At 52.1% G+C, this 11,943-nt stretch overlaps 4 protein-coding genes across 4 annotated transcripts; 2 read left to right on the top strand and 2 right to left on the bottom strand.

The window, feature by feature from the left end:
* Positions 1 to 162: 162 nt before the first annotated feature.
* Positions 163 to 3,193, top strand: BDQ94DRAFT_159038 (cysteine proteinase; the record flags this gene model as incomplete). Its single annotated transcript, XM_026769030.1, has 6 exons — positions 163 to 259; positions 335 to 584; positions 648 to 771; positions 834 to 903; positions 1,284 to 1,970; positions 2,025 to 3,193. 6 exons carry the CDS (start codon positions 163 to 165, stop codon positions 3,191 to 3,193), a joined length of 2,397 nt encoding a protein of 798 aa, XP_026627144.1.
* A 186-nt stretch (positions 3,194 to 3,379) lies between these two features.
* Positions 3,380 to 6,254, bottom strand: BDQ94DRAFT_23065 (uncharacterized protein). The gene is made up of 3 exons (XM_026775279.1): positions 5,775 to 6,254; positions 5,471 to 5,706; positions 3,380 to 5,421 (listed from the first exon to the last, which is right to left on the bottom strand). Exons 1-3 carry the CDS (start codon positions 6,093 to 6,095, stop codon positions 3,567 to 3,569), a joined length of 2,412 nt encoding a protein of 803 aa, XP_026627143.1. The 5' UTR covers positions 6,096 to 6,254; the 3' UTR covers positions 3,380 to 3,566.
* A 485-nt stretch (positions 6,255 to 6,739) lies between these two features.
* Positions 6,740 to 9,971, top strand: BDQ94DRAFT_23060 (U3 snoRNA-associated protein UTP13). Its single transcript, XM_026775278.1, has 3 exons — positions 6,740 to 6,998; positions 7,053 to 7,080; positions 7,158 to 9,971. Exons 1-3 carry the CDS (start codon positions 6,825 to 6,827, stop codon positions 9,884 to 9,886), a joined length of 2,931 nt encoding a protein of 976 aa, XP_026627142.1. The 5' UTR covers positions 6,740 to 6,824; the 3' UTR covers positions 9,887 to 9,971.
* spp2 (spliceosome ATPase-activating subunit SPP2) lies at positions 9,972 to 11,930 on the bottom strand (the record flags this gene model as incomplete). The annotated part of the gene is made up of 2 exons (XM_026773062.1): positions 9,972 to 10,641; positions 10,712 to 11,930. 2 exons carry the CDS (start codon positions 11,928 to 11,930, stop codon positions 10,241 to 10,243), a joined length of 1,620 nt encoding a protein of 539 aa, XP_026627141.1. The 3' UTR covers positions 9,972 to 10,240.
* Between the last annotated feature and the right edge of the window lie 13 nt (positions 11,931 to 11,943).

Genomic DNA, 11,943 nt, shown 5'->3' with positions numbered 1-11,943 from the left:
CATCTTTCCTCGAGAATAAACACACCCTGAGATACTACAAACATGTAAGTATGCCGCAATATATATCGATGGACACGACGCTCACTCATCCTCGTTCACAGGGAGGTTCTACTCGGCATCACTGGAAAGGACTTCGTCATTCTGGCGGCCTCCAAAGCTGCCATGAGAGGCCCCACCATCCTCAAAGCCGAAGATGACAAGACAAAGCAGCTGAATGAACACAACCTTATGGCCTTCTCGGGAGAGGCGGGAGACACAGGTTCGTTGCAGCTTTCCCAGTGATCGGAGACGCGGAACCGCCATAAACTAGATAGCTAACCCGGAGCTCAATTAGTACAATTCGCGGAGTACATCCAAGCCAACATCCAACTATACACGATGCGGAACGATACGGAGCTGGGTCCGAGTGCAGTTGCCAGCTTTGTCCGGGGAGAAATGGCGCGGAGTCTGCGGTCTCGGAATCCCTACACTGTCAACCTCCTGCTGGGAGGTGTCGATCCCATCACGCAGAAGCCTCATCTATACTGGATTGATTATCTGGCATCATTGGCTCCCGTACCATATGCTGCTCACGGCTATGCGCAGTAAGTGTGGGCGCTGAGTAACAGCGGTCTCAAGCTGTTGGGATTCATGCTAAGGTGCTCTAGATACTACTGCCTGTCCACTCTCGATAAACACCACCACCCCGACATCTCGCTCGAAGAAGGAATGAAGCTCTTGGAAATGTGCACAGACGAATTGAAGCGCAGACTACCGATCGATTACAAGGGTGTATGTTACCAGAGTCATAGGCCCCGCAGTGCGAGCGAGTATGGGTAGCTGACAACTTCTAGGTTCTGGTGAAGATCGTGACAAAGGACGGCGTGCAAGAAGTACCATTCGATAATGACAGGATTGTCAAGAGTGCCTAATGTGATGTATCATACCAATGATTGTCTTATGTTTTCGGTTTCACGGGACTTGGGTTTCAAGAGAAGATCGGGTTGCATGGCAGGGTATTTTCCATGAGTTTGACCGAGATAAAGTCTCTTCTATCATTTAGCTAAAGTAGAGACAATATCAATGATTTCTCGAGAAGCCTATTTTACCCGTAACATCGTAGCACTAGCGCACCCAGCTTGATGCCGCCGGTTGCGATTCCATGATGCCGTATGTAACCAAGCACCTTATGACGCTGTGCGGGTGTTTGGCATGTTTGCACTGGGCGGTTTGCATCGCGTCCTTCGCAGTCCGATTCCCGCAACCCCAGCAGCTTCCCTCACCAATCTCGCCATTTTATCCAGTCATGATGTCGAAGAGACAAGCTGAGCTGTCGCTCGAGGAAGAGCTCGCAGCAGGCTCTCCTGCCTCGAAGAAAGCGCGTGTGGAGGACGAAGAGCTGCCGGAGGACGACCCGCGCCGTGGAGCTTTGCCGATTCGCCGGGCGACTGGACAGCAACTTGAAGAACATGAGCGCAGCGGACAAGATATTCTTGCAGCTGCCGATCAGGAAGGCGAAGAGCTAGCGGAAGCAGCGCAAGATGGAGGCCCCGAATCGTCCGATATTGATGCTGATGACGACAAACCGGTTATCGCGGCCCCGAAACGTCAGAGCGCCCCCATGGAGGGCTACAGCGACCTGTACCTCGATACGATCAATCGCGAAATCCTCGACTTCGATTTTGAAAAGCTATGTTCGGTCAGCTTGTCGAATATTAATGTGTACGCTTGTCTGGTGTGCGGCAAATACTTCCAGGGCAGAGGACCGAAGTCGCATGCCTATTTCCATGCGCTTGAGGTCGGACACCATGTTTTCGTCAATATGGGTACTAAAAAAGTCTACGTTCTCCCGGAAGGCTATGAGGTTAAGAACCAGAGCTTGGACGATATCAAATACGTGGTGGACCCGTACTACAGCAAGGATGAGGTGATGAAGCTGGACAAGGAAGTACACGACGCATTCGACCTGGCAGGAAACCGTTATAGGCCTGGTAAGACACTCAGACTGTTTATGTTGCTTAAGACAATGTGCTAATCATTTGCAGGTTTTGTTGGCATGAATAACATCAAAGCCAACGATTATCTGAACGTGGTGGTCCAGCTCTTAGCTCACGTCTTCCCCATTCGCAATTACTTCCTGCTGCATGAATTCCCTCAACCAGGAACGCCTCAATTAGCACTCCGCTTCAGTACCCTAGTCCGAAAACTATGGAACCCTAAGGCATTTCGCTCCCATGTATCTCCGCACGAACTGTTGCAGGAGATCGCTCTCCGCTCATCCAAGCGCTTTACCCTCACACAGCAGTCCGATCCAGTGGAGTTCATGTCGTGGTTCTTGAACAACCTCCACCTCTCTCTCGGAGGCTCCAAGAAACCATCCAAGACACCTACAAGCGTTGTACAAGCCGCATTCCAGGGTCACTTGAGGATCGAAAGCCAGGCTATCACAGCCCATTCAGATACCCAAAACGCGCGTCTAGTTTTCACCGAATCCGGCTCCATCAACAGCCAAACGACACCCTTCCTCATCCTCACCTTAGACCTACCACCCACGCCCCTCTTCCAATCCGCGAACCGGGAATCTATCATCCCGCAAGTCCCTCTGACTACCCTCCTGAACAAGTACAACGGAATTACCGCCTCCGAAAAACTCGCCCACAGAGTCCGCCACAGGCTCCTCCACCCCCTTCCTCCCTACCTCCTCTTCCACATCAAGCGCTTCAGCAAGAACCGCTTCGTCTCCGAACGTAACCCCACAATCGTGACCTTCCCATCCCCTCGCTCATTAGACATGTCGCCCTATGTTGAGCCAAACCCAGAGATCTGGCCTCCAGGGGAACCGATCCTCTACGATCTTGTCGCAAACATCATCCTCGACCCTACTGTCGCCGCTCCAGGTGCTCACGAGGAAGCCGCAGCAGACAAAGGAGTCAATGCTGCTAGCGGAAAAGCTTCGTCAGGAGCTGGAGCTGGCAGCGAGAAAGTCTCCTGGCTTGTTCAGTTGTATGATAAAGCTATGTCTGCGGAGAATGGTCGGCTTCAGAAAGAACATGCTGGCGAGCAGCGTGGACCCGAGTGGCTGGAGATTCAGGATCTGTTTGTCAAGCGAGCAGAAAGCGAAACTTTGTTCACGAAGGAAGGGTACTTGATGGTATGGGAACGTCGAAAGGTTCCTGGCGTGCCGAACCGTAAGGGGAAGAATCCGGCTAAGTGATACCGTGATATTTGTGGATGTGGTGTCTTGTTAAATACTGCTTGTTGAACGGTCCCGACTGTAGGCCTTGGCACGGAGGGGCTACTGTATAATTAAGAATCTACGACGATGATAGAATTAACCATTTCTTCCGAATTATTTTTGATCTTGCAGCCATAGCTCATACTAAATGATGCTGTTGAAGTTACTCTGTCACTGAGGGCTGAAAAGATGATAATGAGAAGGATCAAGTGACGGTGTCCATTATGCCCAGTAATATGTGCAATGAAGAAAAAAGGCGACAGCGGCGGCAGAAAGCCAATGTGTCGAAAGTACTATTCCGACTAACAGGCCATCTCAGATTTGCATAGCCGGCAGAAAGATTAGAGGATGTTTATAGCGTTCCCCAGCCGCAAAATTTTCTTCCGATCTTGATGGCGGCGCCGGATATGACACCCCAAACAGTTGCGTTAACGGCAGCTTGTACTCCAGTTATGAGGGCAACCTTGCCAAGATATGACAACATGTCTGATCGTGGGGTCAAACTCCAATCTCCTAACCCTCGGACATCAGCTCGAAGAGCGGCAGGAGCGTGAGTAGACCGCAGATATGACGCAGCAAGGGACCGCAGGTAGAGGGATTCGAGAGGTATGAACAGAACGTTTGTTAGTATAGACGCTAGATGCGATGCTAACGAGTCGACAGGGTGAGAGGAGAGAATGGTAACCCGATTCGCAGTGGCGGTCCCACTAGGTACCATATTCTGGCGAATATTAGGATCGGAAATTCGGGGAAACATCTCGGAATCAAAGTCATTCTCATGGGCTCGCTCGACCTCGGGGGATTGATGGAGTGTGTCCCCCTGTGACGGTTCCTCTATGCTTTCAGGCAGGACATTCACCGGATCTGATGTAGGAGCTTCAGCAGGTGGCCGTTGAGAGTCCAGATCTTGAATGTGACCCGGAGAGCCCGAACCAAGGTTGTCATTCATAGGCATAGGCGATGCGCTCGTAGTCATATTAGAGAGTCCATCACTATCCATATTATCTGAATTAAGAACTGTGGTCAGATTCCTGCCCTGGTTGGACAGAAGACTATCGAGGAATTCAGAGATCGTTTGCCCGTCTACCACCTCGCCATTAGCTGGGAGTTGAGAGGCTTCGTTTTGAGGTCGTGCGGTTGCCTGTCCTTGGTCCTGAGGGCGGCGGTTTCCCAAAAGCTCCAGCTGCATTGTGATGACATCGGAATTTTGATGGATAAGGGAAGCCCGGACCCGGGGTGAAGCTGGAGAAGAGGTCGCAGGGGACGATGGACGGGAGAAAAGCGTGTTTGACCGCGAGTTCCGGTGATTCTCACCTGCATCACCACGCTGTAACTCTCCGTTTGGTAGAGCTGACGAGTTGTCGTCTGGTGGAGGTAAGGTCCCTGCCCGCCGTAGCGGAGCCATCTCCGCGAGGTCGCCGCTACTCATTTCAGTTGGTGACTGAGACATACGGTTTTCTTCATTGGCAAGGACTTGGTTGCCACCGAAGCCAGCACCTAAATCCGCTGTTTGGTCGAGTGAGCGTCGATTTGGAGTATTAGAACGTGATTGGTCATGATGGATATGTCCACTCGTAAACGGAGGCTCGGATGACCGTCTTCGTGGTCGACGGGTTCTGGATTGCCGCTCATGCTGCAACTGCTCTATGCTTTGAGGAAGGGACTCCAGCCACTCTCGCCTACGACGAGCGTCTGCTGCTTGCTCCGATGCTCGTGCCGTTCGCAATGATTTGAGGCCAAACCAAGATAGCACCCATGATCGGAAGAAACCTAGCTCGTACATCAGGTCATCCGTGAAGGAGAGATTACTGCGACGATTCTCTTCCTCTGATCGACGCCCAAGAGCTGGCATCATCCAGTCAATAAGATCATTGTCATACGCCACTTTCACAGAGAGTTCGTCCGCGTAGATGGGCTTTGGCAGTCTTCGCCGAATAAACCGATAAAGCCTTACCTCAATTACTGGGCGTAGACATACAGAGAGGTAAACGAGTAGCGCCGGAGTTTTTAGAAGGCTTAGTAGGAATCCGCTAAGCGACTCGACAGAATAATCTGTGGGTAGATTGGGTAGCTGCATTGAAGCTAGCTCACCAAAGGGCAAGAAGAAGCGTATCCCGGGCATAGAGTGAGCAGGAACGATGTGAAGGGACTGTAAGAGGGAATACATGTACGTCTGTATCGCCAGAACCAGCATGGTTCCTCTGCCCCTATACATGGCATTAGAAGATAGCGGAATGGTTGATTCGGGATACTTACGCTGAATATACGACATTCAACAATGCCCGCATAAGCTTCGAGCCTACGTCATCTTCCGGGAACAAATTCTGCAAGAAAGCAATTAGACGTTCCAAGGGGTGATGTCGACAAAAGGATATGCATGTGGATACAGCCCATGCCGGAATCCCAGCAAAATAGAAGCCCCATATTCCGTAGGCAGAGCGTTCAAGACGCACAATGCTTAGCAGGGGCAGCCGCGTATAGCTCTTAAATGTCTGATAAATGTTCAATTAACCCGCTGTCCCATAGCTATAGATGCCATTACTGTATATGGCGCTCTTACCTGTACCCGACCTAGAAGGGAAGAGGTCCACCAAGAGCCAAGGAAGACTGAGACTTGGTCCAGTGTGGCCATAACCAAGCCATAGTCATTTTCCGCAGCTATGATATCGAGCTTCTGCTGTTCGCTGGGCCCACTGACATTGCCATCTTCGCTGACAACAATGCCCATTGTGGAAAGAATATCATTCTTGGCTCTACGGAGTTCCCTGCCAAAGGACTTAGATTCCGGGTTGATTGGATGGCCTCTTTCATCGTAATGCTGGACGTATCCGTCCGCATGTAAGCTTGATACTGTCCGCTGAGTGACATTTCCTGAGTTCATCGCAGAGCTCGCAGGGCGCTCAGGAGCTTCGTAAGGAGACCGGCCCTAGATGGCTGTTAATTATTCGCCTGATATAATAGATGGTAACACGTAAAATGGAAACGGGGAAGTGTTGCTAGGTAGAGGAGGTGACTGCCAATCTTGAGATAGGACACAGGTAGGTATGAAGACGAAGATGTAGATATGCCTGAAAGGAAGATCCCATTCGTGTTGATTGCATATTACTTCAAAAGCAAACAGACTTTCGCGCAGACAACAAACTACATCAGATGTGTCCCCACTCGCAGCTGAGCATATACAACGAAAAGAGACATGAGCCTACCAGAGCCAGCCGATTGAGATATGCTCGCCGCCCCATCGCGTGAGCATGTCAACAACATTCATCGAAAAGTAACCGTAAGGGGCATTTCTGCCTTGATGATGAAGATATCCGAGACCAGCAAAAGCAACTTGATGGATTGCGAGATCGATGGTAGTCCTGCCCCAAATGGTAAGTGTCAGTCATCTAGGCGGCTCCGGCGTCTGGGGCGGTTAGATCACGAGCTAGCGGGGTTCCACCAGCTCGTCAAACAAAGCAAACATCTCGAAAAAAGACCCAAAAGTTTCGGTGCGACGGCGACTCGGACGGCGGTACGCAACTGCCAATTTCTTTGAAAGCGCGGATTTGTTCTGTCGTATGATGGCGCGGTAGATTCCTAGACTTCTGGTTGTTGAGAAAATTACCCCATCATGTCCAAAGCCGTGGTTAAGACGACCTTCGAGGCGTCTCGAACTCTTCGTCCCATCTACACCGGAGGAAGCACTGCGCTGGATGCTAGTGGTCGTCTATTGGCGACTTGCATTGGCGAGGATGCTCTCGTGGTCGACCTTGAGACCGGTGACCAAGTTGCCAGCCTTGAAGGCGTAAGCTTCTCTCATACATTTAGAAGTCGCAAATGGCTAACCCGGATGTTTTAGGACGGCGAGATAATCACTAGCTTGGCCAGTATGCAACTCTCTCTCTCTCTCTCTTTTGCTTCCCCTTCCTACGCTAGCTAGGAGGTATGTTCTGACTGCGCTTAGTTTCTCCATCGGCTTCGCATGTCGTTCTCTGTTCGCGCTCGATGTCCATGCGCATCTACTCTCTGACGCCTTTCGATGAAAACACACGAACCGTCGAGGCCAAACTAGCTAGAAGCTTGAAACCTCACACAGCCCCTGTTGTCACCACTGCGATCGATCCCACGGGTACTCTCCTAGCAACTGGCGCTGCGGATGGTTCTATTAAGGTTTGGGATATTAGGGGTGGATATATCACACATACTTTCCATGGTCATGGTGGTGTTATTTCGGCGCTGTGTTTCTTCCAGGTACCTTACCAGGACAACGACAAAGCATCATCAAAGAAGAAGAAGAAGGGACCCAAGGGCAAAACCCATGACTCTGATGAGGATGAGGACATGGATGAAGTAGCCGATTCGATTGGCGCTTTTCGACTCGCTTCGGGTGATGAGGAGGGTATGGTCCGCGTCTGGGATTTGAACAAGAGAAAGCCTATCGCATCACTGGAATCGCACGTCTCCGTTGTACGGAGTCTTTCGTACTCGCCCGCAGAGAATGCGCTGCTCTCTGCAGGCCGCGATAAGACTGTCATTGTGTGGGATGTGCGGACTTTCAAGACGCGCCGTGTCATCCCTGTCCTTGAGAGCGTGGAAGCAGCTTGCTTTGTTGCTGACAGCGAATTGTGCTTGGTGGGAGGAGAGAACGGCCGTTTGCGTGTGTGGGACTGCAACCGCGGAGGAGAGGTTACTCACGAGCAAGAAGCTGCGGCCGAGTTCGAGGCCGTGGTGGCGATCCAGTATTCCGCAGGCATGTCATTCGCAATGACCGTGCATGCTGACCAGACCATCCGACTGCACTCACTTCAGCCACTCGCCGACTACAAAGCTGGGTCTACCCTTGAGCCATTGCCAGTTATCAGACGTATCTCCGGCAACGATGATGATATCATCGATCTCGCATATGTCGGTCCCGATCGGTCGATGCTTGCGTTGGCTACCAACACCGAAAGCATAAGGGTGGTTTCAGTTGGGCCTTCCGAGGATAGGCCCGCTACCGGAGAGGGTGACTACTTTGGTGCCGATGTCACGCACTTAGAAGGCCACGACGACATCATCATTTGTATCGACGTTGACTGGTCAGGCCACTGGCTTGTTACCGGTGCAAAGGATAATACTGCACGTCTTTGGCGGCTTGACCCGAAGAACTCCTCTTACACATGCTTTGCTGTCCTCACTGGACATGCCGAGTCGCTCGGTGCCATCAGTTTCCCCCGAGCTCCTCCGCCAGCCAACACCCCTGCTCACAACGACCCTTTGAACCATCCTCCTGCTTTCCTGCTCACAGGATCTCAGGATCGTACTATCAAACGATGGGACACGGGTAAATTGGCTCCCCTCAAGTCATCCAAGCCTCACAATCCCAAGGCAGTATACACACGGAAAGCCCATGAAAAAGATATTAATGCTTTGGATATCAATCCGACATCAACGTTGTTCGCGTCCGCATCTCAGGATCGTACTGTGAAGATCTGGTCTATAGAGGATGGCTCCGTTGTGGGTGTCCTGCGTGGACATAAGAGGGGAGTCTGGTCAGCACGATTCGCACCTCGTGGTACTCCTATCCTCACATCCGACACCGGAACGAGCACAAACCGAGGCATGATTGCTACAGGATCGGGAGACAAGACTATCAAGATCTGGAGCCTGTCGGACTACAGCTGTCTTCTCACCTTCGAAGGCCACACAAATAGTGTGCTCAAGGTGATCTGGCTGCCACCTTCGGACTTGTCCAACAAGGATGAGGATGAAGACGAAGCAATGACACATAATGCAGTTGCGCAGGTGCGACCTCTAGTTGCGTCTGCGGCCGCAGATGGCTTGGTGAAGATTTGGTCACCTTACAGCGGCGAGGTCGAGACGACTCTCGACAACCATGAAGACCGTGTCTGGGCTCTAGCCAGCCCTACGCCATCTGGCTGCCGTGATGACGTTCTGTCTTCATCTACCCTCTCACAAACTTCTCCTTACGGCCTTGCCTCTGGTTCTGCCGACTCAACTGTTACCTTCTGGACAGACACGACTTCTGCTACATACACCGCTACTGTAAACGCCAACTCGGCTCGTATTGAGCAAGATCAACAGCTCCAGAACTACATTCGTGCCGGAGCATATCGCGAAGCCATCACACTCGCGCTTCAACTCAACCACCCAGCCCGGCTACTGTCCTTGTTTACTTCTGCCATCGATGCCGCAGATGACCCAACAGCGACCGACTCCGAAGCCAGCGAGCGTGCCAACAGCCTAACTGGCAACCCCTCGATCGACGAGGTTCTTCAGACCCTTGACCCCGAAAATCTATGTACCCTCCTCCTTAGACTTCGTGACTGGAACACGAACGCCCGAACATCCAGGGTCGCACAGCGAATCTTGTTCGCTTTGTTCCGCTCCTACCCGGCTTCAACGTTTGTCGAGCTTGCCACCTCAAGTATGGCGAAGCGTCGCCGCGAGGGTCGCACTTCAGCAGGCATGAAGGATATCCTGCAAGCTCTGGCCTCGTATACCGACCGGCATTATCGTCGTGTCGAAGAACTTTCCGACGAAAGCTACCTCGTGGAATGGGTTCTGGCAGAGATGGACGGTGGTGTGGGACTTGGAGGATTGGGCGTTTCTACCCCGTATGACCCTTACAGCAGTCTCCCTGAAGACAGTGTCCCGGAGCATGAGAAAGATGTGGTCATGCTGGGGGTATAGGAGAACCCAAGTGTGGATAAAACTAAGATTTTTGAATGAGACTATGTACAAATAGACCCGAGTTAATCTGCATGTTTGCAAATACCGTGTGTATGGTGGCGCTTTTAGTGGGAGTACTTGTTCTTTTCTGGTAGGAGACCAGTACATAAAAAGTTTCTTTTATTTTGAAATGACACTACCTGTTCTGGATTGGAAGCTACTCAGGCAGATATTCTACCTGGCCATGGAACTAGTCGTCGGTATTAAAAATGTCAACGTCATTAGTAGTATCATTCTCGACAGTCCTTCCAACGCGTCCTGTGTCATACAAAATGGTATCAAGATCATAAGTAGTATATGCGGATTTGAATATGTCTAGGAAATTGAAAGGTGAAAAGCAGGCCACGTCTTCCCCGATTCATCGATCATCGTCTCTCCTTCTCCGGCGGGAGTCGCGATCACTGTCTCGCTCCCTATCCCGGTCACGATGTCTACTCGATGTATGCGACGAAGAATGCCTTGAGCTACTATGGCGATCATCATCACGATACCGTCTGCTGCGGTCCCGATCCCGATCTCTGTCCCTGTCACGCTCTCGTTCCCGATCTCCATTTCGATCACGATCCCGGCGATAGTCACGATCCCGGTCACGGTCTCTGTCCCGGTAGTAGCGGTCATCACGACTCTCGCTATCTTCATCTTCGTATCTGCGCCGTCTTGAATGCCGGTCACTGGATGACAAACTCCGGTCTCTCCTTGAAGATCCGGTCCTCCGTCTGTCATAGCGATCAGTTTCATCGTCATCGTAGTCGCGACGCGGTGAGCCACGATCACGATCCCTATCACGGCCACTCTTCTCCAAATTGCGATCTCGTCGTTGCTTCCATTCGTCATCGTCGCCCCGTTTCTTGGCCTCTTTCCGTTGCGCCGCGAGCTCCTCTTCTGTTATGAACTCGCCGGTCTGCTTGTTTCGCATCATGATGGGCATATATACACCTTCCGGATTGGACTCGCCCTCCTTCCCTCCCTTCCTGGACCCTTTCCGCATGGCAGCCTTGCCCCATGCACCGAGCTCGGCCTCTGCACCCTTCCCCCCAGACACATCTTTCGCTCCAATCCCCAGGAACCCAGGACGACGCTCCGGGACCCGCGGCTTATTGTCCTGATTTGCAGAACCACCGTATTTTCCTCTTCCTACAGCTTGACCCTCCTTCCACCCCATACCACGAAGTAGCGCAGCGCCAAACTCCTCAACAGGGATTGCGTTATACTGATCCAAGCTCGCAGACTCCGGGCGCGCCGCAACATCCGCTCGAAACGAAGACGTCTCATCATATCGCCCGCCCGCCCGATCATCGTCATCTCGATTAACCGACTCAATAACAAGATCCGACCTGCGCTCCGGCTCCCCCTTCGTCTCTCGAATAAGCGCCTGCAAGGCAATCTCATCCTGCGTGAGTGGCTTGGGTTCTACCTCGGCAGCAGGAGTAGCAGCAGGCTCAGTAACGTCCTTCATCGGGCGATCATTATCCGCCGCCTGGGCCGAATCCTGCGAAGCCGGCTGCGCAAAACTCAACCCATAAGCCATACTCGGACGCTCTGTCTCAACATTATCTCCAGCAACTTCACCCCGTTTCTGAGCTTCCTGAATGGCCTGGACCTCCTTTGGCAAGAGGTTCTTGCCCTTAGGTTTCCGGAGATTGACGCCCGGACGGTCCCTCCAATTATTATTTCCAGCGACGGGAATGACCAGCTCGCGCTTTTCTTCCACCTTGTTGGCGGGAATAGCCGTTCCCGTTAAGGTGTCGAACCCGGTGACGGCTTCATGAGTGGGCGCGGCTTCTTCATCGGATTCTTCGTCATCGTGCAGGTGGTGAGGTCGGCGCGCGAGTGTTCGGCTGGGTGAGTCGGTGGAACGCGCCGCGCCTTGAATGTTGAAGGATGTTTTCTTCGGCTGGCCGTTTGCTGGTGCTTTCGTGGAGTTTCCGCCTAATGATAGAGAGAATGGCTTCGCTGAGGAACTGGAGTCCGCATTGCTGTTCTGCGGCGATTGTGAGGACGACATTGTGACGGTGCCC

Source organism: Aspergillus welwitschiae (genome assembly GCF_003344945.1).
Source record: "Aspergillus welwitschiae strain CBS 139.54b unplaced genomic scaffold BDQ94scaffold_13, whole genome shotgun sequence".
Classification (NCBI taxonomy): Eukaryota; Fungi; Ascomycota; class Eurotiomycetes; order Eurotiales; family Aspergillaceae; genus Aspergillus; species Aspergillus welwitschiae.
The sequence above is the reverse complement of the archived record's forward strand: the minus strand, read 5'-3'. Positions and strand labels throughout refer to the sequence as shown.